This window comes from Mirounga leonina, unplaced genomic scaffold (genome assembly GCF_011800145.1).
Source record: "Mirounga leonina isolate KUSES-001 unplaced genomic scaffold, KU_Mleo_1.0 Mir_166, whole genome shotgun sequence".
In the NCBI taxonomy this organism is placed as follows: Eukaryota; Metazoa; Chordata; class Mammalia; order Carnivora; family Phocidae; genus Mirounga; species Mirounga leonina.
The window spans coordinates 14,345,213-14,369,397 of NW_023270418.1; the positions used below are offsets into that span (position 1 = coordinate 14,345,213).

Below are 24,185 nucleotides of genomic sequence, written 5' to 3' on the forward strand. Positions count from 1 at the left end.
TTTCCTTTCTCTGGGCACACAGGGCCCCCCGCACCTGAGATCCAACCCCAGAACAGAGGACAGCTCTTCATCTGTTCCTTCCTTTCCAGGGCCAACCTGGGATTGAGTTTTCTCATATACAGTTTCATCAATATAGTTAATCCAAATGTATGATCCTCTTTGGGTTCAGCCAACTCCCTTCTGCTGACACGTTCCCACCCTGGAGTTAGGACACTCTGATCTCCGCGCAAGTATGAACATGTGAGCGCTGGTGTGGGGTGATGGGGAGGACCCAGCCCTCCTATTCCACTCACTAACATTTAGGTCAGAGGTGGGCAGGGTCTTGGATGTTTCATGAAATGACTCTCATCCAACAGGCTTGGAAGCAAACGACTGCCAAGAAGCCCAGGGCCCACAATGGCTGACCCACTGGAACTGGAGGGCTTGAATTCTCAGAGTAGCTGAGCCTTGATTGTACCCCATTTGTCCCCATTTAGGCATTTTCTGTTGTTTTGTTTTAATCTTGGAGGAGGAACAAAACAGGTCAAACAAAAAATTCCCTGGTTAGTCTGTAGAACCAGGAGTGACCCTAATAGGTCTGTCTTCCCTAAAACCTTTCTGACTGAGCACCTCTCCACTTCTGCCCACCACTAGATCTGCTTGGTTGTAAGTAGGAAGCTGTGTCGGGTGGGGTGAAGCATCCTGACCTGACCACCCAAGCTCTCTTGTGCCCACAGGCAAGACACTTAAATTTTCTGATTCCCAGTTTCCTCATCTGTGAAACACTCCTTAGAGCCCTTTGGGGATTAATCGTTACCAGATGTAAAGAACATGACAGTATCTACCAAGTACCAGCTCCCTTTTTCATTTCCAAATGATATTAGTGCATTTTTTTTTTCACTCAAAGAAAGGCATTTGCATGATCATGAGGGGAGGCTGTCTCTATAATGATCATTTATAAAAAGATTGATCTCTAATGGTGGATTTCAGGCCTCAGAAACAAGCCCGAGAAGAGACGAGGTAATGTAGACACACAGGCAAGAGTAGCTCCACAATAACACCGTTTTGGGGGGTTCAAGGAGCCAAGAGGCAGAGGACTCAGGAAACAAAAGTCACAGGGGAAGCACATTTCATTTCAACAGCTTCCTCTGCCTTTCTTCCTGTGTGGAAAGGCCCCTGGTTATCACACAGCAACCCTGTGGTGAAATTTAGTGCACATGTATCGAGCTCCTACTGACCTTAAACTATTGCCAATGCCCTCATTTCCCTTTCGTCCTCTTCCCCACCAAAGCCCACCCCACTCCTTTGTCTCCTTCATCCCATTCCCTCCCAATCCTTCCACCCATAAACCACCGCCGAATCTCAGCCACCATGACTGCCTTGTCAGAACAGACGTCGTGAGAAAGCCTGCCCTGGGGGCCAGCACTGGCTCCCAGAACAACCGAGCTAACACGGAGGACCCACCACCACCCCCTGAGAGAGACTAGCAGAGACAGAGAAGAGGCTATTTCGCTTACCCTTCACCTTCCCACTAAAGGTATTTTCAGAGCATTTCTCTGGTAATGAAAGAACCAGTCAGGAAGATCCATGACCTTCCCTGTAGCCCTCCTGAGGAGTATAGACTATGTCCGGGGAGCCACTTCTATGTTCTAACCTAAACCTTAACAGCAGGCAAGCTCTGTGGAGAGGTCAGTCTTCCTTCTAGCTTGCCAGATGTCCTTCCCTTTAGTCATGTGCATGTTTCTCCCTTTGGAAGGGCGAAGGTAAGGGGAAGGAACTGTTGTTTTAGATGCAGGAAACTCAAGGGCATTAAAGATGGCTTCTGGCTCTTAAAATCTATGCCAACAGATGTCAGAAATATTACTACTGCCATGTGGAGCAGTTTTAAAAAATGTGCGGGCACTTTGGCCTTGGACCTCTGTGCCCCTGACATTGAACCCAACAGCATCCTCTAGCCCCTCTTGCTTAGCTCCAAGACTGGACAGGAGGCATAGTGTATACCCCACAGAATATCAGAGACCGAGTGGGCCCTTAGCAAGGATCGATTCCCATCTCCCTATTGGGGACCATCTGGCTAGACTTGCCCTGTGAATGGGCAAGTGTCCTACATTATGAAAATGCCCTTCACTGGTAAATATACTGGGAAAGGTAGCTGGGCTATGTGGACACAGTCAAGTTCAAACTTCTCTGCATGGCCGTGCAGGCTATCCATTTGTCCCACTTTTCACCAGTCCCTGCCTCCCACTCTGTGCTCCAGTATTACTAAATCCCACACTGTTTGCTGCCTCAGTGCCTTTGCACAGGCGGGCCTTGGCCTTGCCTGGAATGCCCTGTTCCCCCTTCCACCTACATCTACCTACTGGTTACAATTCAGCTCAACGATCACTGCCTTCAGAAGCTTGAATATGGCCATGATGAAGAACGCAGTGGCCTCCCAAACCAAGCCAAACTGGAGTCAAATCTCTCTTCACTCTCAAGTCACCTCAGTTTCTTCATCTATACACCAAGAGTAATAATACCAAACCTTCAGGTTTGTTAGAAAGGGGAAGATGTAAAATGCTTGGTGCAATGGCTGGCACATGGTGCCCAAGCAAATTCAGTTGCCATGTTCATTATTGCCTGATTCCTCCATTCCGCCCTTCTATCCTAGACTGGGACAGGTGCCTCTTTCTATCACTATCTTTTATGTGCATGCTACATTTTTTTAAAGATTTATTTCTTTATTTTCGAGTGAGGGTGAGAGCAAGAGAGAGAGAGAAAGAGAGAGAGCCCAGGCATGAGCGAGTAGCTGGAGGGGCAGAGGGAGAGGGAGAGAGAATCTCAAGCAAACTCCCCGATGAGCACAGAGCCTGACGTGGGCCTCAATCCCAGGACCCTGAGATCATGATGTGAGCCAAAATCAAGTGTCAGCCACTCACCCGACTGTGCCACCCAGGCACCCCATGTGAGATATTTTTTAATCCAGTATAACAAACATACAATAAAATGTACCCATGTTAAGTGCATGGTTTGATGAGGTTTGACAAACGTAGATACCTGTGCATACCTGTGCCTATGAAACATTGCTACCACCCCTAACGATTTCCTTGTGCCCCTTCCCAATGAGTCTCTTCACCCATCCAAGCCCAGGCAACCGCTGATCTCTTTCTATTGCTAAGATTATATTGCCTTTCCTGCAGCTTCACATAAATGGGATCATACCGCGCACACTGCTTTGTGCTTCGTTCATTCAGTATAATGTCCTGAGATCCCCCGCATGCATCAGTAGTGGGTTCCTTATTGCTATGCTTTTAACTTTGTAGTGTAATTTATCTGATGCCTCCACTAGACTGGGAGGTCCTCAGGATGCCTTTTTTGCCTTCAGTTCCCAATGAGGCACTCAGTAAATGTTAGAGAGAAGGAGGGAGGGAGGGCAGAAGTTGTCATGGGGATTTGCGAAGACCTGGGCTGCAACCTTGCATCTTGTCCAGCCCAGGGAGGCAGGACTCACATCCCCAGCAGAGGCCCCTGGGCAAGCACTTACAGCAGCCAGTCCACGGCCACCAGCAGGCTGATGTCCTCCGTCGGCAGGCCCACAGCCGTCAGGATGAGGAGCATGGTGACGAGGCCCGCGCTGGGAATGCTGGCTGCACCCACACTCGCCAGCGTGGCCGTGAGGCTGAGCGAACAGAGAAGACCGGGTCAGGGGAAGAGAAAGAGGACTTGGCCAAACCGTCCCTGGCAGGCAACTGTAAGCTCCAATTTCCCCAGCAGTCATAAAATTTCTTTTGTTTCTCAAAGAACAGAGAAATCCAGAGTGTGAAGAGACCCGGGAATTAGGGTCTCTTTGGATTCTACTCAACTGCGGTGGAAGTTTACAAATTCATGGATTAGAGCCTTAGCCTCAGCAGGAGAGCCAATTAGCCTAACACATCACAGGGCTCCACGAAGGTAAGTGCAGCTCTCAAGCAGGCAAGGAAATAATAAAGAAGGAAAACAAATCACCCTAACCCTCCCATGGGAATACCGCTGCATTCATTTCTGCTTATGCCTTTATGTCTCTGTGAGCCCCCAGAGACATCTGGACTCCGTGGCAAAAGTCTGAGGAAGCCACTGCCAATGTTAACATGAGAACTCAGAATAGCAAATATCCAGACCCGACTGAGTGGACATCAGGGGAACAAATCAACAGACTCCAAATGACATTAAGCTTCAGACGCCTGGACATTTCACCATGGACTGGAAAATACATTATTCAGAAAGAAGGCGCCAAGGGAAGATAATGAAATAACAGGTTTTCTTTCTGAGGCCTCTCCTCATTCGCAATGCCAAGGGCACGCCCAACACCATTTTGAAGTTGTCTCTGGAAGAGGGTTTAATCTAGGGTTCGAGTGCCCTGTCTAGACACCGGGGGGGGGGGGGGCGGTCTCTGTGGTCCAGCAGAGGGCGCCCAAACTGGTTTAACTGAGCCCAGACCGTTGTTGTGACCAAGCACAGAATCCTGGGTCTTACCATTGGGAGGGACCTGAATTTACCTAATCTTATGTATGAAGACAGGAAGGCCCTACGAGGTTCTATAGTTTGTACTGGTCTGTCCATACTGCCATCCTTCCAGATATAGGCCTGTCACCATCTGGACACCTTGCCTAGGTGGGATCGACGGAACCCATCTGCACTATTCCCCTGCCCCCATCAATGTAGAGCTGGTGTCAAGGCTTAAAGAACTCCATTTTTCTTGGATCCTTCTGGGTCATAGGAGGTGATAGTATATAGTGGGTATCAATGAAGATTATGGAATGGAACAACCTGGATTCGAATCCCAGCTCTGTCACTTATTAACCACACGACTTTGAGCAACTTACTTAACCTCTTTGTGCCATAATTTCCTTATCTTTAAGAAAGGGTCATCAGGAGCTAATAAATAAACAGCACATAGAAGAGGCCTGGCACCTTGCAACCCCCCAGTAAATGTGAATTGTTATTCTTATCAGGAAATCTGGGCAGGGTAAGGCTGCTTTGCAATAAGAACTTCTCTAAAGCCCCAAGAGTTGGAAGGTGGGAATTCTCAGTCATTTCCCTGACATGGATAGAACACCAGGAAAGGGGGACTTCCCAAGTTCCAACGGTCATGGCCTCAGCCGTTTTATTTACAACATCAGTTGCTTCTGTTATGAGTCATTCTTACACATCCCTTTGCACTATGGCCACATGGTCTGGTCCCCCCCGGGCTGTGTGAGACAAAAGCCTATAAAGAGACTTCTTCTTAGCAGTTGGTCCCCCCACTCTTCCTTCATCCCAATTTATAGTCTCACCGTACCACGGGCGGAGTGTCCGGGTGAGTCTAAATCCTGTAACAGCTTCTTGGGGCAGTGATCACCTCTCCATCTCTCTATCCCTTTCCACTTTTCCCATCCTTCCGCTCCCCGGCTCACTTCTCTAGGGCTGTTCTTGGATGCTGTACAGGGTATTACACACACATTGTCCCAGCAGAGCCTCACAGTAACCCCGCAACGTACACATGGTTGTATCTGCTTTCCACGGGGGAAACCATGAATTGGACAGATGGAGAAACTTAGGGTCAAACAGCCGGACCGTCGTCTGCTGGGATCAGAATACTCATCTGCGTGATTGCGATGCTCTGTGGGCCTGATGCTCCCCACCCCCGATCCCTCCAACACTGAAGTAATCAACCCTGATCATGGGTCCCCGGTCCATCCTCCCGTCTCTTAAGTTTTCATCTAATGGTGTGAACTCAATGGGAAGTGTGGTTACCATCGGGGCCAAGAATTGAGGGACCAGAATCATCTTGCTTGGCTTCAAAAGAAGGGGTTTCGTCTTTCGTTCGTCTCTGAGTTTTAAAGCAAAAGAAGTTGGTAGTCTCACATGCATTCCCTGACGATATGACTTAGAAGGCGGGATACCCGGGTCTGAAGCATGTTTTCCCCTGAGTGACATCATGGCACTCACTACATCACTGTCACATTTTTCTCTCATATTCTAGAAGCACTGAATTTTATTGAGCATCACTAATAGCAATACTACTAGTAGCTAACATTTGTTGACAGGTGACTATGTCCCAGGTACAATACTCCCAACCCCCTAGAATGTCCCCAATATACCAATGAGGAAACTGAGGCTCCCCTAGAGTACAGCTATGGACTGAGTTGTGTCCCCCCTACCAAATTCATTTGTTGAAGCCCTAATCTCCAGTGTGATGGTGTTTGGAGGCAGGGCCTTTCAGGGGGTCAGGGGAGGGGGGGTGGGTAAGTACATCATGAGTGTGGTGCCCTCATGACAGGATTAGTCCTCTTATCAGAGGAGACCTACGAGAGCTTGTTCACCCTCGCTGCACACACGGAGGAAAGGCCAGGCGAGCAAACAGCAAGAAGGGCAATACTATCCAGGAAGAGGATAGTCACCAGGAACTGAATTTGCCAGCACGTTCATCTCGGACTTCCCAGGGTCCAGAACCCTGGTCTGTGGTATTCTGTCTCGGCAGCCTGAGCGAAGACAAGTACATTCCTCCCAGGGTGGTTGTAAGGATTCGATAAATCAGTATAAGCAAGTTAAGTATGATCTTTAAGTTTATGGAGAAACAATGTATTTTTAATGATCTCTTGGGAAAGCGTTCTTCCTAAATTTCTTAAAGGATGAATACATATGGTAAAAATAGGTTTAGTAAAACGTATGGATCTATATTTGTGATTTCGTTGTAATAAAATGGTTTGTGTTGTATTGAGAAATCTCTTCCTTCCGGTATTTCATCATTTCTGCCATGACCCTCTGAAATGCTGAAGGGAACATATTTTCATGAAAGGAAAAGTGGATCCAGAGTCAGCCGCTGTCGGCCCCAGTTACAACCCTCCTGGATCATTAACGGGGCAGCCTTGCACAAACTACCCTGCCCCTGAAAGCCTGTGCCTCCTCATCTATTAAATGGGCGTAGAAATAACTGCCTTGCAACATCACAGGATTGTTAAAAATCAAATAATACCAAATTTCCAAAGCAATTTCACATGTGCAATACAAACAGCAGGCCTAAGTATGAGCCTGCTTCTTTCCTGTCACAATATTTTCCCCTTGAGACTGCCAATAACTCCTCTTCTATGTTATTTTCTTCATCATTCTTCCACCAGGGGACCTGAAATTCAAGTGGCCCCGTCAAATGGAGTTAGTGTGGAAGGGGGTAGGGCAAAAGGCCAGTTTAGTGCCTCCCCAACCCACACTCCACTCACCTCACAGTCACAATCTGGCCTCCATCCAGGATAACACCGTTCATCTGGGCAATAAAGATGGCGGCCACCGCTTCATAAAGGGCTGTACCGTCCATGTTGATGGTTGCTCCGACCGGGAGGACAAATCTGGTCACCCGCTTATCGATTCCCAGGTTTTCTTCCAGGCAACGGAAGGTAACAGGCAAAGTTCCGGCACTAAGGAACCAAGAGAGAAAGAGAGACAAGAGTTTATGTCCACTTTAGAGAAGCAGGGCAAAACACAAACCGGAATGCCACCACAAAGTGTTTGTTCTTTTGCTCCAATCAAGCAATGTGACATGAAAAAGCAGTGTCTGGAGCCAAATTAAATACCAGCTGTTTGGAGTTTCAAGTTCAGTCTTATTAAGATGCTCATAGGCAGCAAACTCTTTTTGTTGGTTCTGGTTTTTGAGATCTACTTAGAGCTTTAAATCCTTTTTCCTTTGATCAGTGTTTCCCTCTTGTATTATATATTAAAGACCATTTGATTGCCCACATTAATTGAGCTGCAAAAAAAAAAGTGTCAGAAAACAAGGAGCTGTCAACAGTGAAATGGAATGGGGAATTTTTGAATGACCCATAATTTCATGCTAGAAACACTTTCCAACAAGATGACTACATGGGCTGCATCCAGTCTCTGGGAATTGCCTGAGCTAATTTTGAGAATGCTGGACAAACATGTTAAACACCATTTAGCCTGAACCTGAGCTTCTAGCAATTCACTAGGGACCCTCACAGACAGTCCAACTCCCTGATGCATGGTCATTGGCCAACTGTACAGTCTTTGCAACAACATAGAGCAAAAAGCATGTGCTCTGTAGCTAATCAAAGACCTGATGTGGATGGAGTGACTCCACCCCGACTCGTCCCAGGCCTGGTACAGGAATTCATGACCACATGACCCAGCCTCGAAGGCCAGAACCCCTGACATGTTCGTGTGTCTTCTAAATTAGGAAACCTGTAAGGATACGTGTTGCTGACGGCCAAAATATTATTTCCATGTGGAGAGAGGTGCATGAGGGGGTAAGCGGATTGGCTTCAAAATTTAAATAATATGGAAAGAAATGTAGAACACCCAAACTGCCATGTGAGTGCTTTGTGGTCCATTCTCTTTGGGGTTTGATTGTTTTGTTTTGTGTTTTGCTTTTGGGGGCTTTTTTCTGTTCAAACCTTAGCAAAGTGAATTGGGTGCAGACATACTTTTTTCTATCAGGCATTGACAGCCTTAGTCATGGTTCCCTCCTTCTACTAGTCAGAATTAGGGCTCCCGCCAAGCTTAACATAGACACTTGCCAGAGGTCTCAGTTTCTCAGAGAGTGGGAGAGAGCCATCAGCTTCAGAGAAGCTACTGAGAATGCAGATTCCAGGGCCTACTCAGAAACAGAAACCAGAAGCTCTAAACTTAGGGTCACCTAAGTCTGCATCTTCTTAAACCACTGACCCACAGGTTCCTAATAATAACCTTAGGGAAGCCAGAGTCATCTTATAGGAACATTCTTTGTGATTTCAGGTCAGGGGTCTCATGCCTCTTCCTTGGTCTTAGGTAGAAGAAATGAATGTTTGGAGACCTCTTGTACCTTGTATCTGGTTGGCTGTCCCAGATGTTTTAATGAGACTCCCCCACTCTACCCTTTCTTTGGACCCCTTTGAAGGGTTGGCAGGATACCGTGACTTGTCTGAAATGGCAGCTGTGGTTGGTGGCTGGGATTCTAAATGGTACGAATCTGAGCACACTTCTGGGAGGACTGGAATATGCTGATTTTTATTATTGCATCCACTTTCCCACAATGTCATCAAGAGGTCTTCCGGCAATTAAATAGACTGGAGAAAATAATTGGTAAATCATGAAAATATTCTCAAAATCATAGATACCCAACCAATCCAAACTGGGACTTGAAAATTTTAACTCTTTCCTGCCCATCCAACATTCTGACATTGTTTCTTTGGCTCCTGCCTCAGCGACCTAATGACAGTTTTCAAATATTGCATAATAACTAGCAGATACTTGACAGTCTTCTTTCTGTCTTTTTCCAGAGTAGTTTCAACAGCATGGCCTGATGTCAGCAGGATGCATAGAGGTGTGTCCCAGGCTAGCCCCTTCCATCAATCCTCCCTGACACCAGCCTGTTGAGAAAAGGGAGTCAGTCCCTTCCACTCCCCCTTCAGTCGGGGTCCAAGGAAGTAGAAAGAATAATTAGCTGGCTGTACTGGGGCTTTGTGTTTTTTCCCTCTGGTCATAATGGCAGAGTTCGTTCTTAGTATGTGACTCATGCCACAAATTTTTCCTTAAGTGTGTTTTCTTTTAAAAAATGAAATTCCACATCGAGCAAAAGCCACAGTTTAACCGAAGACTAAAGTCGCTTGAAATATAGGGTGAGGAGGAGAAATGGGTCTAGCATTTGGGTTATCTGGCCAAGATCAGCATTTGTCTGATTTAAATATGAACTTGGGCCATCCATATGCCTTTGGGATTTACTTTGTCTAATTAAAGGTACTAGGATAACTGTCTAGACATTCAAAGGAAAGATAGTAATATTTTTGGAAGATTTAAAGATCAAAACCACAAAGGTATTGGAAGAAAATATAAAGTAATATTTTATCATTTTTGGTGGTGATGTTCTTGAGAAAAAAAATCGAAATTCCAAATACTAAATGAAAATGCTGACAACTTCGATGATACGCAAATTAAAAACATCTAGGGACAAAAAGCACTGCAAATTTTCAAGACAAGTATCAGGTGGAGAGGAACATCATTCACAACATGGGACACATGAGTTAATATTTTTATACATGAAGAGAGTTAAAGCCAATCAGGAATGGGCAAATTACCCAACAGGAAATGACCATCACAAACAATTCACAGGGTTGGGGAGAGGAGGGGAGGATGGTCAATAAGAAGGCAAAGAGAGGGCGCCTGGGTGGCTCAGATGGTTAAGCGTCTGCCTTTGGCTCAGGTCATGATCCCAGGGTCCTGGGATCGAGTCCCGCATCGGGTTCCCTGCTCAGTGCAGAGCCTGCTTCTCCCTCTCCCTCTGCCATTCCCTCTGCTTGTGCTCTTCTGTCTATCCCTGTCAAATAAATAAATAATATCTTAAAAAAAAAAAAAGGCAAAGAGATGTTTCCCCTCACTAGTAATTAAAGAAATACAAAATCAAGGAGATCATTTTTCACCAATAAGATTGGAAAGTATTAAAGTGACTGATAATATCCAGTGCTGGTGAGTAGGTGGGAAAAGGCAGACTCGCACACCAGTTAGCGGGGACATAAACTAACGGACTTTTCTGAGCAGCAAGCTGGTGGTATGTTTTCACACAGTTAGTGTGCTTACCATTGGACTGAGAAATTCCACTTCTATAAATTTATCCTGAAGGGATCATCAGACAAGCTTGCAGAGATGTATTTATAAGGATGCTTGTCACAGCCCTACTTCGTAAACACACTTTAAACATACATCACAGGGTGGAGGTGGGTTTGCATTGTAGCACCCACAGTGTATTATTATGCCATTTAAAAATAGTAGGAAGATCTATATTGACAGAACTTTTATGATATGTTGACCAGTGAAAAATAGCAGTTTACAACATCTATAAATAGTACAAATTGGAAAAATATAGAACTATTAAGATTAACTAAAAGGGTTGCTATTAATTATCCCTGGGCAACAGAAGAACTGGTGATGTTCATCTTCTTCTTTGAAACTTTATTCACTGTCTGAACTTTTTCACAGTGAGCAAACACCACGCTCATAACCAGAAAACAAATCTAAAACTAAACATGATTGTTTTGGGGGGAAAAAAAAGATTTACTTTCTCTCCAAAGAGAAGGGGATATTTATGGATAGAGATACTTAACCATATGAAATCTATAAGACCAAGTAGGAAAAAGGAAATTTCAGGGTGTTTCCTTTCATCTTGGGAAACTGAACGCAGGGTCTAGATCCCAAGGATTATATATATTCTTAGCGTCTTCTGAAATCCCACATTCTACTAGTACCAAAATCTCATTGATGTGCAAGATGGAAATACGAATTTGGTTTCTTAGGTAGTCACCACTATTGGCCTGTTGGGTCTGCCTGCTCAGTAGCCTTGGGACCGCCGTCTCACTGTCACAGGGTGGCCACCTCACTGGCAAAGCATGGTCACAGCCTCAACAACAAGGACCCGCTACCTGTGATTCCAGAGACGATGCTGAGCTAGGGGCTGCAGAGTTTGATCGCCTTCCCGCCACCTGCTTCATGACCTTGGTCTTAGTTTCATGACCCTTAGTTTTGTGCAGAAATACAAATGACTAGGGCAAGCTGAAACAATAAAACTCTTTTAATCTTTGAAATTCTGAATTGCTACATGTTTCTTATGTACTTGGTTTTGTTTGTTTGTTTTTGCTAAATTCAGTCCAAGAAGATATCCAAAAAAAATTTTTTTTTCCCTCTGCATATCTCTGGAGTCCTCACTGGCTTCAGATGCCTGGCAACTTAGTTAATGAAGAAGGAATGGACTCTCAGTCAATGTCAAGTTGAATCGATGTCAACCTGATTTTCTCAAAATCAGTGGGGCAAAATGGTCCACTAGAGGTTCATGCAGAGGTCACAGACCTGACTGACTTCTGGTTTTTTTTTTTTTTTTAAATCTTACCGAACACGTTTACCATGAAAAATCTCACTTTTTCTACTTTTGAAAAACAATTCCAACAGAGCGGTGTTTTGTGATAGCATTTTTCAAATCACAGGTGGGAGAATTTCTTAAATAGCTTAACATCCTGTCATATCTTTTTGGGAAACATTTAAAATTAAACCAATGCTAGATATGGCGAATTAGGCATGCAGATTAACAGCATGCATTCATCTGGGAAATTTTTCTTTTTAAGATTTTATTTATTTATTTGACAGAGAGATAGAGAGAGAGCACAAGTAGGCAGAGTGGCAGGCAGAGGGAGAGGGAGAAGCAGGCTGTCCACTGAGCAGGGAGCCAGATGCGGGGCTCGATCCCAGGACCCCAGGATCCTGACCCGAGCCAAAGGCGGCTGCTTAACCGACCGAGCCACCCAGGCGCCCCTCGTCTGGGAAATTTAATATGAGGTATTTCTAGGACAGTTGCCTATCAGCAAACATGTTCATCAGAAAGCTCTTAACTTCCTAGGAGCCAAAAATCCAAAGCATTTACCTTTTTCAGAAATATTTTAATAATACATGAAACACATTCTCATTGAACTTTATGATGAAAGCGTTTTGCAAAGAGGAAGTGGCAGAGAGGGGAAAGGAATGAGCAGAGAGAAAGAAAGGTGATTTCTTGTATTCTCTACCTGGAAGCAGTACCCAGCGCAGTGATCCAAGCTTGGAAAATGCCAGCAAAAAAGGAGAAAGGGTTTTTCCTGGTGACTACAAAGTAAATCAAGGGGAGAAAGATGCCCCCATGGATGATGAGGCCCACAATCACCGTGATCATGTACATCCCCAGTTGCCTAGCAACCACTTCTAAGTCCTTGATTGCAATGATCTTTCCACAAATTAGGCAGGCGATACCCAGGGGAGAGTACCTGAAAAACATAAAACAAAAACAAAAACAAAAAGCATTGAAGAGATCCTTATAGAATTCACAACTTATACCTGGGCCTTACATGTACCATAACCTGAGGAAAACCCTTCACATTTCTGTACCGAGTTTTGCTGGAGGAAGTCCTCAATATTGGACAGCTGTTCTCCTTCACTTCAGACTAACTGCACGATCTGAAATCTGTTCAGTGGATCTGGGGGCCCCTGCTCTGATGAAAAATCCAAAGGCGAGCCCTGTTGCTCAGGTGATTTTCAGGAATAGCAGACACTAGCTTTACCATCTCCCAGGTAAGCACCAAGCTTGAGAGGCACAGATGCTTCGAGAATCTTGTTTGGTTTCCCTGTTCCCCCCAACTCCATCCTTGAAAACTGGGAATCCATTTTGAGCTTCCCAGAAAGCTCATTAGCGTTTCACCCAGCTATAAGCTGGTGTTGGTGAATTTGCTTTGTTTTTGCCTAGGATGATAGGAAGTTTATTAAAATATGAGAAAGAGAGAGACAGAGACTGAGAGAGACAGAGAAAGGAGACCTACCAAAACAAGAAAACCCTCTGAGCCAGAGAGTCCATTTAGAGAGATGTGGTTTTATTACTTCTACGTCTGAAAGTATTTCTTTCTGTACTTACTCTACCAGGAATGCTGGCTACCCTGCCCTGTGTCTCAGGCAATACAGTAAGACCTCTGCATACATCACCTCATTTCATTTTTACCACAACCCTGAAATCAAGGTATCATTATTCTTATTTGGCAAGTGAGGAAATTGAGGTTCAGAAAAGTCAAGACCAGTCCAAGACCACAAAACCAGGAAGTAGAAGGAGAACAGTCTCAGCGCCTGTGACTCTCCAAGGGTTGTTTTCCCCTTACCCAGCCAAACCACTTTCCTTTAATGAGCAATCGGAGCTCTTTGTACATAGGCCGACAGTTTACCATATACCGATTTATTCTACGTAAACTTCTTTCAAGCTTCTATCTTGTTATTGTTTGATCGGGAATTTGGAAACAGTTTACTGCTGTCCTCACAAGTGAGGGCACTAACTGTGCTCTCTCTCCTCTTGAGTGTATTTTTCCCATGTTGGGCAACATCCTTTTTTTATTGCCCAATCTGGTAGTGTTGGAGCATAAACTTGTTCAGCCTGCGACACCTTCCGACTGAAATGAAAATGTTTGTGGGGAAGTTGATACCTTAGTAAGAATTATGAACTTATTTGAGAAAAAGACTGGGGGAAATGAAGTCCCAAGATAAGGCTCCCGGCTGGGGTAAGGGAATCAGCAAAGGGAGACAGACACCCAAGCCAGATTTGCTGGTTGTTTTTTGTCTGTTTGTTTTTGTTTTTTTGCAGTTGTGCCTGAAGCAAGCAAGCCCCTTCTTGGGTAAAGAAAAGATGTGGGTAGAGGTTCCTGAGTGGCTCAGTCAGTTAAGCGTCTACCTTTGGCTCAGGTCCTGATCCCAGTGTCCTAGGACTGAACCCTGCATTGGGCTCCCTGCTCAGCCGGGAGCCTGCTTTTCCCTCTCCTTCTGCCTGCAGCTCCCCCTGCTTGTGTTTGTTCTCTCTCTCTCTCTCCCTCTGTCAAATAAATAAATAAAATCTTAAAAAAAAAAAAAAAAAAAGAGGTGGGTAGAGGAGAGTTATATACACAATTACATAAGACATGGAGCTTGTCCAGCCACTTACCAGGTACATGACCCTGCAGTGACTTAATCCCATTTTATAGATGTGCAAGTCGAGGCTTAGGCTAACTCCAACCTCATGGGATTGCTGCAAGGATTGCATTTTTGAGCATGCATATGTATGCACTGTCAAAGTCCCGCCCCCGTCCCTGTCAGCACCATTCTGACTGCTGACCAAGGAATCCTGTGGTCACACATGTACACCATGTCCTCTCCCCCGCCATGCTTAAAGAGCCAAGTCTGAGTTAATGTGGCTTTCTAAACCAGCTCATAGACTACTGTCGCCCAATGGCAGATGTTTTTATGAGCAAAATACTTTGTCAAGAGGAACCTTCTGAAAGAGCTGATTTGTAAATGACAAGACTTAGTGAAGACCTTAGAATAACTCTCTTCCCTTATGAGCATCCAGCCTGTAGCCTCCATGTCTTTGAAGGCTGGCAATGTCTGAGGGCTGTTTCCACAGGCATTAGGGAACTATGTCCTTAAACCCTTGGCTTTCTCACCATTTTACACTCTCCTGGTGTGCCCATGGTCACAACATCTCCTAGATTAGTGGGGTTGTCTCAGGGGCCAAGTCTTTGTGCCAGGAGGTTGTAAGTAATGAGTATAATACATCTTCCCATAAAGCCAACTAGCATTTATCTTCATAAACCAAGAGATCAATTCTTTTCCAAGTACCAACCACCCTTTAAAGATTTACAGAAAAACACAACTATGAGCTGTTCTGGGCGCCATTCAATTTTCCTGCTCTTCTGGAAACGCAATTTGCAGAACGGAGAAAAAGTATTTTCAAGGCTCTTTGCCAAGTAAGACCAGCTATCTGGTCCCCCTGGAGAACCCATTTGAGCCACAGCCAAATGAATCAGAAAGAGGAAACATGTTACCTCCAGGCACTCAGCTTGCTGGGAGAAATATGAGTTCCCACTGTCAATGGAGAGTGTTACTCAAAGGCCAGAAGGTAGAGTGTCAGGGTAAATAAATATGGCAAGCAGGGACCTTAGTTAACCCAAACATCTTGGTCTCCAGAACGAGAATGAGCATTAATTCAGACAAGGAAAGAGCCTTTATCCTCTATGGTGCCTTTTAGGGCCATTACTTCCCTGCACCTGTTTTCAAAATGAGTAGCTTAAGCTTCCACTCAGGAGCTGGAGCTTCTGAGCTCCTGGGTTTCTATATAATTATCTCATTGAAAATGACACTCCACGGAAAGGAAAAGGACAAATGCCCAAGATTCAAGGTTACCACGCAAAGCTTCTGAGTTGAAGCAAACAATCGAAGCCATAAGCCAAAGTGCATGAAGAGAGGGCTCCAGTAAGCTCCTGAAGCCAAATGGTACCCAGGAATCACTGGACCCATTTCTAAATTAGAAGGGCATGACTGCAGGGCAGGGAGAGAGAATACCTTCTACACTGTCCTTAGGCTACTTGTATCTGCAGCTCTGGGCACTGTGGCCAAAGCCACTGATTAATCTAGGACTGGCCTGTCAAGTCTCTTTCTTCCTGTTGTATCATCCATTCTTGCCTCCATCCACTTGGTACCTCTGTCCTTGTCATCTTCAGATTCCCTCCCACCAAGTTGCCTTTCCCAAGACTGCTCTCCACTCCACCAACAAAAACTTATACACAGAATTTAACATACCCAGACCTCAGTATCTCTGTGCATTCATAGACACCAGCTTCAGAATCAACCTGGCCTGCTTGGTAACAACATGGATTCCCCAGGCCCACCACATATCTACTGAGTTAGAATTTCCTGGAGCTGACCTAGGGGGCATTTATATTTTAAACAAGTTTCCCAGGTAATTCTTGATGTGTTTGGATACCAATGTTTGAAGGGATAAAATCTGCTCTACAACTGAAGAAATGCAGATATTACTTGGTTAGCCTTTGGAAACCACGTATGTGAGCTGCATTTGATTCAAGACCTTTAGTCTTCACCCATTAAAGTAATCAATTCAGGACTTTGAGTCACAGGACAGAGGGTGGGTCAGACACCTAGGTGGAGAGTAGTCGAGGAACTTTCTCAGTCTTGCCATAAAGGTGCTCTGGTTCTGTCCCACACTGCTATTGGTTTCCAATAGCAACACTAGCCCGCCAGTTTGGGACAGATCCCAAGAGAACTAAGAAATGGAAGAGTCTGTCAATAAAGAGCTAAACATGCATTCTAAGAGTTACCTAAAGGTATTGTCTGTATTCAGGCTCAAAAAGTAACACTAATCTCCATTTTTCCCAGTCCACTTAGAGACAGGTGTTCTGGCTATCCAAGGAGTGACTTTGCTGAGAGTTACTATGTGTGGATTAGAACTTTTGATCAGGATAGAGTGAAAATCAGTATGTAGAGCCTCCAGGCTTGCAGCCCCCCAGGGACTTCCTTTTGCAAGTCAATAAACCCCAACTCATCATGGTAGCCTGCAAGGCCCTATGAGATCTGCCTCTTGCCCACCTCTCCAACGTCACAGCTTTCCATCCCCTCACCAGCCAACCACATTGCAGCTACTCCAGATCTTCATTCTGACCCTTGAAAACCTTTCATTTGCTGTTTCCTACCCCTGGAAAATTCTCCTGTCGGTTCTTCACAGAGCTACCTCTTTTCATTCTTCAGGTCTTCCCCAGACAGCCGTCCTGGATCCTCTGGATAGAGTCCAAGCCATACTTCCATCCCCCATCACTCTCAGTCCCACTGTCCTGGTTACTGACTTTGTAGCACTGATTACTGTCTGAATTCTTACTTGCTTCCTTCTATTCTTTCCCTCTTTTCAATAGAATGTAGGCTCCATGAGGGCCAGAATTTTTCTGTCTTATTCACCATTATATCACCAGCACATAAAATTGCTATTGGCATAGAAGAGGGACTCAAAAAATGTTTGTGGAGTGAAAGGATGGATGATGGATTATGGATGGATGATTGTATGGATGGATGGACGGTTGGATGGATGGATAATGGATGATGGGATGGATGGATGGATGGATGGATGATAGAAAGATGACTGGATGGATGGATGGATGGATGGTTGGATGGTTGGATGGATGGACGGTGGTGGCGGTGGGTTAACAGGGAGAGAAAATTGAAAGGGTGAGCAGAGATCTCACTTCTCACTTTGTGTTTCTATAGTGGTGAGATTATGCAAAGATTCACTTTCTGTTTATATTTTCAGAGTTTGAAAAAATGTTTTAAAGAAATTTGCAAAAAATGAGGATATGAAAATCATACTGAATTTAAAGGTTTCTCTCTCTTTCTCTCTCTCTCTCTTTTTTTTTTTTTGTGAATCAGAGGGCCTTTTAGACTTCTCAAAGAATCCATGAACACAGAGAAACAAAGGATATAGATTGAATTGATAATAGTAATGGTAATCACAAAATAACAACGATGATAATACTGGTTCATAGAAAGTGTTTAGGCAGGCCCCAGCACATGAGTAAAGCTTTGTAACTGTTGGTCACAATTTCACTCAATTCTCACAGCAACCCTAGGATGTTGATTCTATGATCAATCCATTCAGATCAGAATGTGGGTTTTAGAATGTGTCTAACTCGCCTAGAGCCACACAGTTAGTAACCAGAGGATCCTGGATTCACTCCAGTGTGAAGTCAGACAGAAGTTGAATAAGGCACTGTACAATTAATTAATCAGTTAATAAGGCACTGCACAACTCCCATTGCTTAGGCTGTGTAACACTGGGCAAGTTAACCTCTGTGCTTAGTTTTCACATCTGGAAAATGGGGCTAACAAACCTATTTCTGCTAGGTATTATCCAGACAAATGAGTCAGTTAATGCACATAAAGCAACTGGAACAGTATTAAGCATACAGCAGCAATTTGGCAAATCTTAGTTACAATTTAATGATAATTATGATAATACTAATTAGCTCCTCAGTAATAAATAGGTACAGTACAATAAAAGAGGTAGTACTGAGCACATAGCAAGAATTTCCTGACTCTAAGTTATAACTTAGTAATAATCATTATTAGAATAATAGTCATCTCTGCAATGTTCTATTTTGCTATTCTACTATTCTTACTACCACACAGAGAAGAATCCAAAAGAACTGATCATTTAAGCTGTGAGGTGGTCAGTTAAAGAGTAATTGACTGTTTTACCCAAAACCTTCCCACATATATCATTATCCAATGCTGACAGGGCAGCTAAAGAATGAAAGAAATGTGTAGAAATGACATCTCATGTCATAGAACACCCTCCTGACTGTTTGTCTAGATGCGGTAACTGAACGGCTGTCAGAAATCATTCCATAGGCCTTATCCCTGACTCACAATTGCTCTGTATCTCCTGGGATTTGATGCTAAATCTTTAGGAGTTTTGGTTTCAGTGAATAGGAAACCTTGATCCACACCCTTCATCCCATGATTCATCTCATCTCCTAGATTCCTTTTCTTCATGGGCTCAGTAGAAATAACATTGCCTACATCATTGGCACTATACAGAAATATGAACTGCATTTTTAGAGCAAGGATGCTCATTCTGCTAAAAATTCTAGGAGTCCAGGGCAGATCCTAATGTTTACTACCAAGAGGCATATCCTACTTTATGCATTATCATCTATTAAATTCTCAGCAAGCACAGATGGATCTAAAAGACTCTAAACATATTTTTTAGAGCATCACATTGTGTGTGACTTTAAATTTTCATAGAAAAGAAATATTCAGAAACCTAGGATTGCCTGGGAAGTTGAAGACTCAGTACAATAAACACACACACAATTTTACTAGCATCCTATCCATGTTTTAAAAGTACAACAAAGAAATGATCTGAACAAGCCAAGTCTAGTAAATATGGTTCATGAAATCATGAGGGACATCTTCTGGATCTGAGACCCTTCAGCTAGCCTACTCACTCCTGAGGTTTGAGTAAGAATTTCTACCAGCACATCACAATTTTCAGTTCTGTGGAGATAAAAAATAAGTCAAAAACAGATTTTTGCCCTTGTAAAGTGGGAGTAGGGGCCAAGGAAAGAAGAGAAAAAGAAGGTAGAATTTTAGTGGAAGGCACCACATAGAAGTAAAAGAAGATCAGAGGAGGATTGGAGAAGGTGGGTAGGATGGGAGCACACAGAGACAGGGAATTTGTAATCCAGAATTCCTGTGACAGATAGGACACAGATGTCGTTTGGTCTAATAATGGTTTTCTTTTTTTCTAGGCAGGCATACCAGACCATCATAGAGGTCTGGAACAAACGCATGTAAAAATCTTTCCATTTGAGAGATATGGGGCACTAGAAGGTTCTGAAGGTGGTACGGTTTCCTTTATGAAGGAATGGACACTCGTGCTCTCCTGGGCTGTCCTAGAGTTCAGAACCACTGACCATAAACACACATGAATTGAAGTAGAGACAGTAGTGCTTAGATAATTCAAACAAAAAAGCCACCCACCTATGCATCAAGGATTGCAAAATCAATGGGAACTCCAGCTCTTCTCCCCGCTAGATATATAATCTTAAGCAAATTAATTCAACTCAATACACTTTAGTTGCCTTTTCTGGAAAATGAGAGCACGATGCCATCTTTGCAGGACGACTGGGATTATAATAGATAAGTATTAAGCACTTATCATGGCTCTTCACAGATAAAGGGAAATAAATAATTGATAGCTTTTATTATTATAATGATCATGATATTGTTATAAAATCAAGATTTAGTGACTCTGGACCATAGTCTTCTCTTCTATACAATTAGAGGGTGTAGCCCCATTTACAAAAGTACTTATAATTTTAATGTGTCCTCTGTGATTTCATTTTCACTTGCATGGCCTGAAAACTGCCTCTTTTTGCTTCTTTCTGAGTCATGAGTCTCCGATACATTGCTTTTGGACACCAGAATATTAGAGTAGCAGTCCTTCCACACACCCTGGGTCAGGCCATATCATCCCTGGGATCTTGGACTTATCTCAGCATTTCCTGATACTGCTCAGCTTCAGTATTACTAGTTGGTTTTTCCAGCTTGTCCCTCTTTTTAATTTTTGCTGTTGTTTTTGTGTTCCCACTGGCAGGGATTGACAAACTTTTTATGTGAAGGGTCAAATAGTAAATACTTCAGTCTTTGCAGGCTACAGTCTTGGTCGGAACTACTCAACTCTGGGGGCACCTGGGTGGCTCAGTCGTTAAGCGTCTGCCTTCGGCTCAGGTCAGGATCCCAGGGCCCTGGGATTGAGCCCCACATCGGGCTCCCTGCTCGGCGGGAAGCCTGCTTCTTCCTCTCCCACTCCCCTTCTTGTGTTCCCTCTCTCGCTGTGTCTCTCTCTGTGTCAAATAAATAAATAAAATTTAAAAAAAGAACTACTCAACTCTGCCATTTAGCACAAAGCAACCCTAGACAATATGTGAATGAATGGGTGTGGCTGTGTGCCAATAAAACTTTATCTATGGGCCCTGAATGTGAATTTCATATCATTTTCATGTGTGTGAAATATTATTACTCTTTTGATTTTTTGTCCAGCAACATAAAAACATAAAACCCAGTCTTGTAGGCCACTCAATGAGTAGCAGAAAGGATCTGGCCTGAGGATGGGCTATAGTTTTCCAACCCATTTTCCAGGGGAAGCTCCCAAAAAGAGATTTTCATCCTTTTCTCAAAGTCTTTCTGGAGAGCCCTTTGCTGGCCACTCACTCTCTCCTGCTAGGAAGAGTCCATATCTTCTGAGGATCCCAAGACCTTTGGACCCGCCCCGCCCAACACGCTGAAGTAAGAACAAGCCCACTTACCACATGATCATGATCACTAATTTCATTACAATCTCATTCAAAATGTTGAAGAATTCCACCATCAGCTTGGCCTGCTCTCCCATCTTCCCCATGGCGATGCCAAAAGCAATGAAAAACCCTATCAGACCTGTTGGGTGAATCACATTACACAGAAGAACAGATTACAAAATATGTGTTTCTTCTCCCTCCTTCACCATTCCCGACGTAGGGAGTCACCGTCTCACCTGCCTGCTGCCCTGTGATTTAGGCATTTGATTTCACATGGAAATTACCTTTCTCCTGGATAATTACGGCATCCCTTAACATTTCCCACAAGAAGAAGTTGAACTGTCAGTGGTGTTAGTGCCTTGAAGAAAATGAATTCCGTTTCATTCCAAACTCAAAAGGACTCTCTTCTCTCTCCTCCTCACTTATGAAGTCATGGGTAAACAGATTCCATAGTACATAGATTAATGAAGGAAGGCTTGTTGGGACTTGGGGATTATCGCACAAACTCTGGAGCCCACATTAGAACTGCAGAGACCAGTTAGCCAATAAAATCTCTGCCAGGGTTAGGTCTAGGTTAGTTTGGTGTTATCCCAAATTCATGCATGGCTGGTATGTTTCACTGCAGGAAAATCCTGAGCATGAAAGTATTTTTCTACTGCTACATGCCTAACGTGAGAAGGAGGAACAATGTTGAAAAGTCAATTGGAAAGCAATGAGAAATCCAAAACAGTTGGGAAACCCCAACTGACCCAGTTCATTTGGATTTAACCTATTATTTATTAATTCCTCATCATTCTTTTCATGGTCAAAATGGTAAGAATGCTTCCTTTTTTACAGCATTTTTTTTTTTTGCAGTATCATAAAGGCAGAATATAGACTTTGTAACTTTCTAGCCCCTCAGCCCCATTCTCCCTTCACTTGACATCACTGGACTTCCATCTAAATCCAGCCCCACCACAGTCTCTAGGGTCAATCCTATCTCCAGGCTGGAAGGATGTGAGGAGCTCTGTCCCCATCAAACTGCACTAGGTCCTGAACCAGCTCCAATACCCAAACTTGGGTCTTATCTCTGTGTTGTCTTTGCCTCATTCCCTCCATCTGAGTACCTGTCCTGGAAAGCTGCCATATACTTTGGTTCCTCCAAGCTGGGCCTGGCTTCTCTCTCCCCAGAAGATCCTCCCCCTACCATTCCTTCCCATTCTTGCCCTCAGAGTCTCACCCCCAGCCTGAAGTCTCATGAGGCCCACCCAGGGACTGGGCCACTACATGGCTTACACACATCCCCATTATTGCCTGTCTGGATTTCTGATTACCAATCACTATGTGCCCCTACCCCACTCCTGACCCATGATTGCCAATCCTGGGACTCCAATTCTGACTACTTGCATGAACTGTCAATCAATGCTACTGTGCCCCTGGCCACAGGACCTTGCTTGCCCATCTGACATTTTCTCTGAAATGCAGTATGGCCCATCTTCTATACCCTCTCCTTCCTTCCTCTTCCCTACACCTGCCCTATCCCAGTTTGGCAGGCCTAATTGCCAGTCCTCTCTATTACATCCGGTTTCCTATTGGGTCTACTTATGGCTAGAGTCTTGAGTTATTCTGGGCAAATTATAGCATGATGATTTGATTCTCTTAGGGGGGAATTCTTTCTCTCTTAAACTCTAACTTTACCCTTTTCTTAGCTCCCCCAAAACCACTCACTTCCCCACACCAACTCAGATTGTTCAACTATCCTTCACTGGACCCTCTCTCTCTTTGGCAAAAAGAACCCAGCACCTGCACTCAGGATTTTTAATCCCTGCTAGTGAATATTTCTCCTTTTCAGCTCTCAGCCAGAAAGACTGGCAAGTGCCTTACAAGTGAGTTATTGGCCATAGAGACAGAGGCTTAGTGAAAATTAGTGACCAGGGAAGAGTGGCCTAGCTCTGCCATCATGTATGGAACCAAATTCAGGCTATTCCCAAGCCCTACTCTCAAGCCCATGGAGAGGGGTTTGCTAGGTGTGTGGTGAGAAACAATCTGTGAACATTCTGGCTGAGAAGAGCTAGTATTACCTAGTTAATTCCATTTGGAGATTTTAAGAGAAAACTCTCAAGGTCTCAATGTCTCAAAGAGCTGGCATAAACAAGATCCCCTTCTAGGGTCAGCAGCAGAAACTGGGCCACACCTATCACTATGAGAGAGAGACGCTGGAAGGAGCAAACCCTTCCAGGAATTGATTTAATGGTTGGGGTTAGAGTAGAGCTCAGAAGCAGTCTGGAGGTTACTGGGGAGAGAAATGAGTGCTTCAAGAAGAAGGAGGCCAGAGCCAAAGTTTTATCTTCACTTATTGCAATACTTGACCATTGGGACTTTCCGGGAAAGCCACTTTCTCCACGCTTAGAAGACCAAGGGATTTGTACATGGGAAGTTTCTCAACAGTCTAACTTCCTTTGGCTTTCCAGAGCTCAATCTGCAGCTGCCCACCCATGTCCAACTTCCATGTCATTTCCCCCCGTCAACGTTGCCTCGCTACAATCACTTACTGGAACTGGGGCGTTTTGCTTGAACAGAGCCCCCTTAGACTTGGTCATTGGGGCTGAGAGAGTAGTGAGCTGGGTTGAAACTCCCCAGTGTAGCCCAAGGTCAACATGACTTCCCAGAATCCACTGAGAATCTGGAAACGGACCATGAAAGTCTTCTGAATGATTCACCCCAAAGTTTTGGCCTCATTACTCATGGCCTTAACCTCCTCCAGAGTATGTAGAAGACTGTGGGTTCACTTTGACCATGGGGCTTCTGGGACAGAGTATGGTTGGGAAGGTCCTGAAAGGTTCACACATATCTGGGCAGTGGGCGAAGAGGGGTAGATCTGGGGTGGATGCTGAGGATATTTACAAGCTCTCCTCAGAGGAACTCACCCACTTTGTCCTCTCTCCTTCCCCTGTCACCACATACTGACTGTCAGCAATATCTATTGATCTTCCATTGCCTGCCAAACCAGTCAGCTTATCTCCTCCCACCCTCTCACTTACTCAACCTGTTTCCTGCCAGGCCAAACTAAGAAGATCC

The 24,185-nt window shown here is 44.3% G+C and overlaps 1 protein-coding gene across 1 annotated transcript in view; it reads right to left on the reverse strand.

The window, feature by feature from the left end:
- Window positions 1-24,185, reverse strand: part of SLC1A2 (solute carrier family 1 member 2) — a 48,936-nt gene that overhangs the window by 12,826 nt on the left and 11,925 nt on the right. The window contains exons 5-8 of the mRNA XM_035012568.1: window positions 21,141-21,267; window positions 12,510-12,743; window positions 7,194-7,388; window positions 3,503-3,637 (exon numbers count right to left, since the gene is read on the reverse strand). Of these exons, the coding sequence (XP_034868459.1) occupies window positions 3,503-3,637; window positions 7,194-7,388; window positions 12,510-12,743; window positions 21,141-21,267 (691 nt within the window). The remainder of the gene's footprint in view (window positions 1-3,502; window positions 3,638-7,193; window positions 7,389-12,509; window positions 12,744-21,140; window positions 21,268-24,185) is intronic.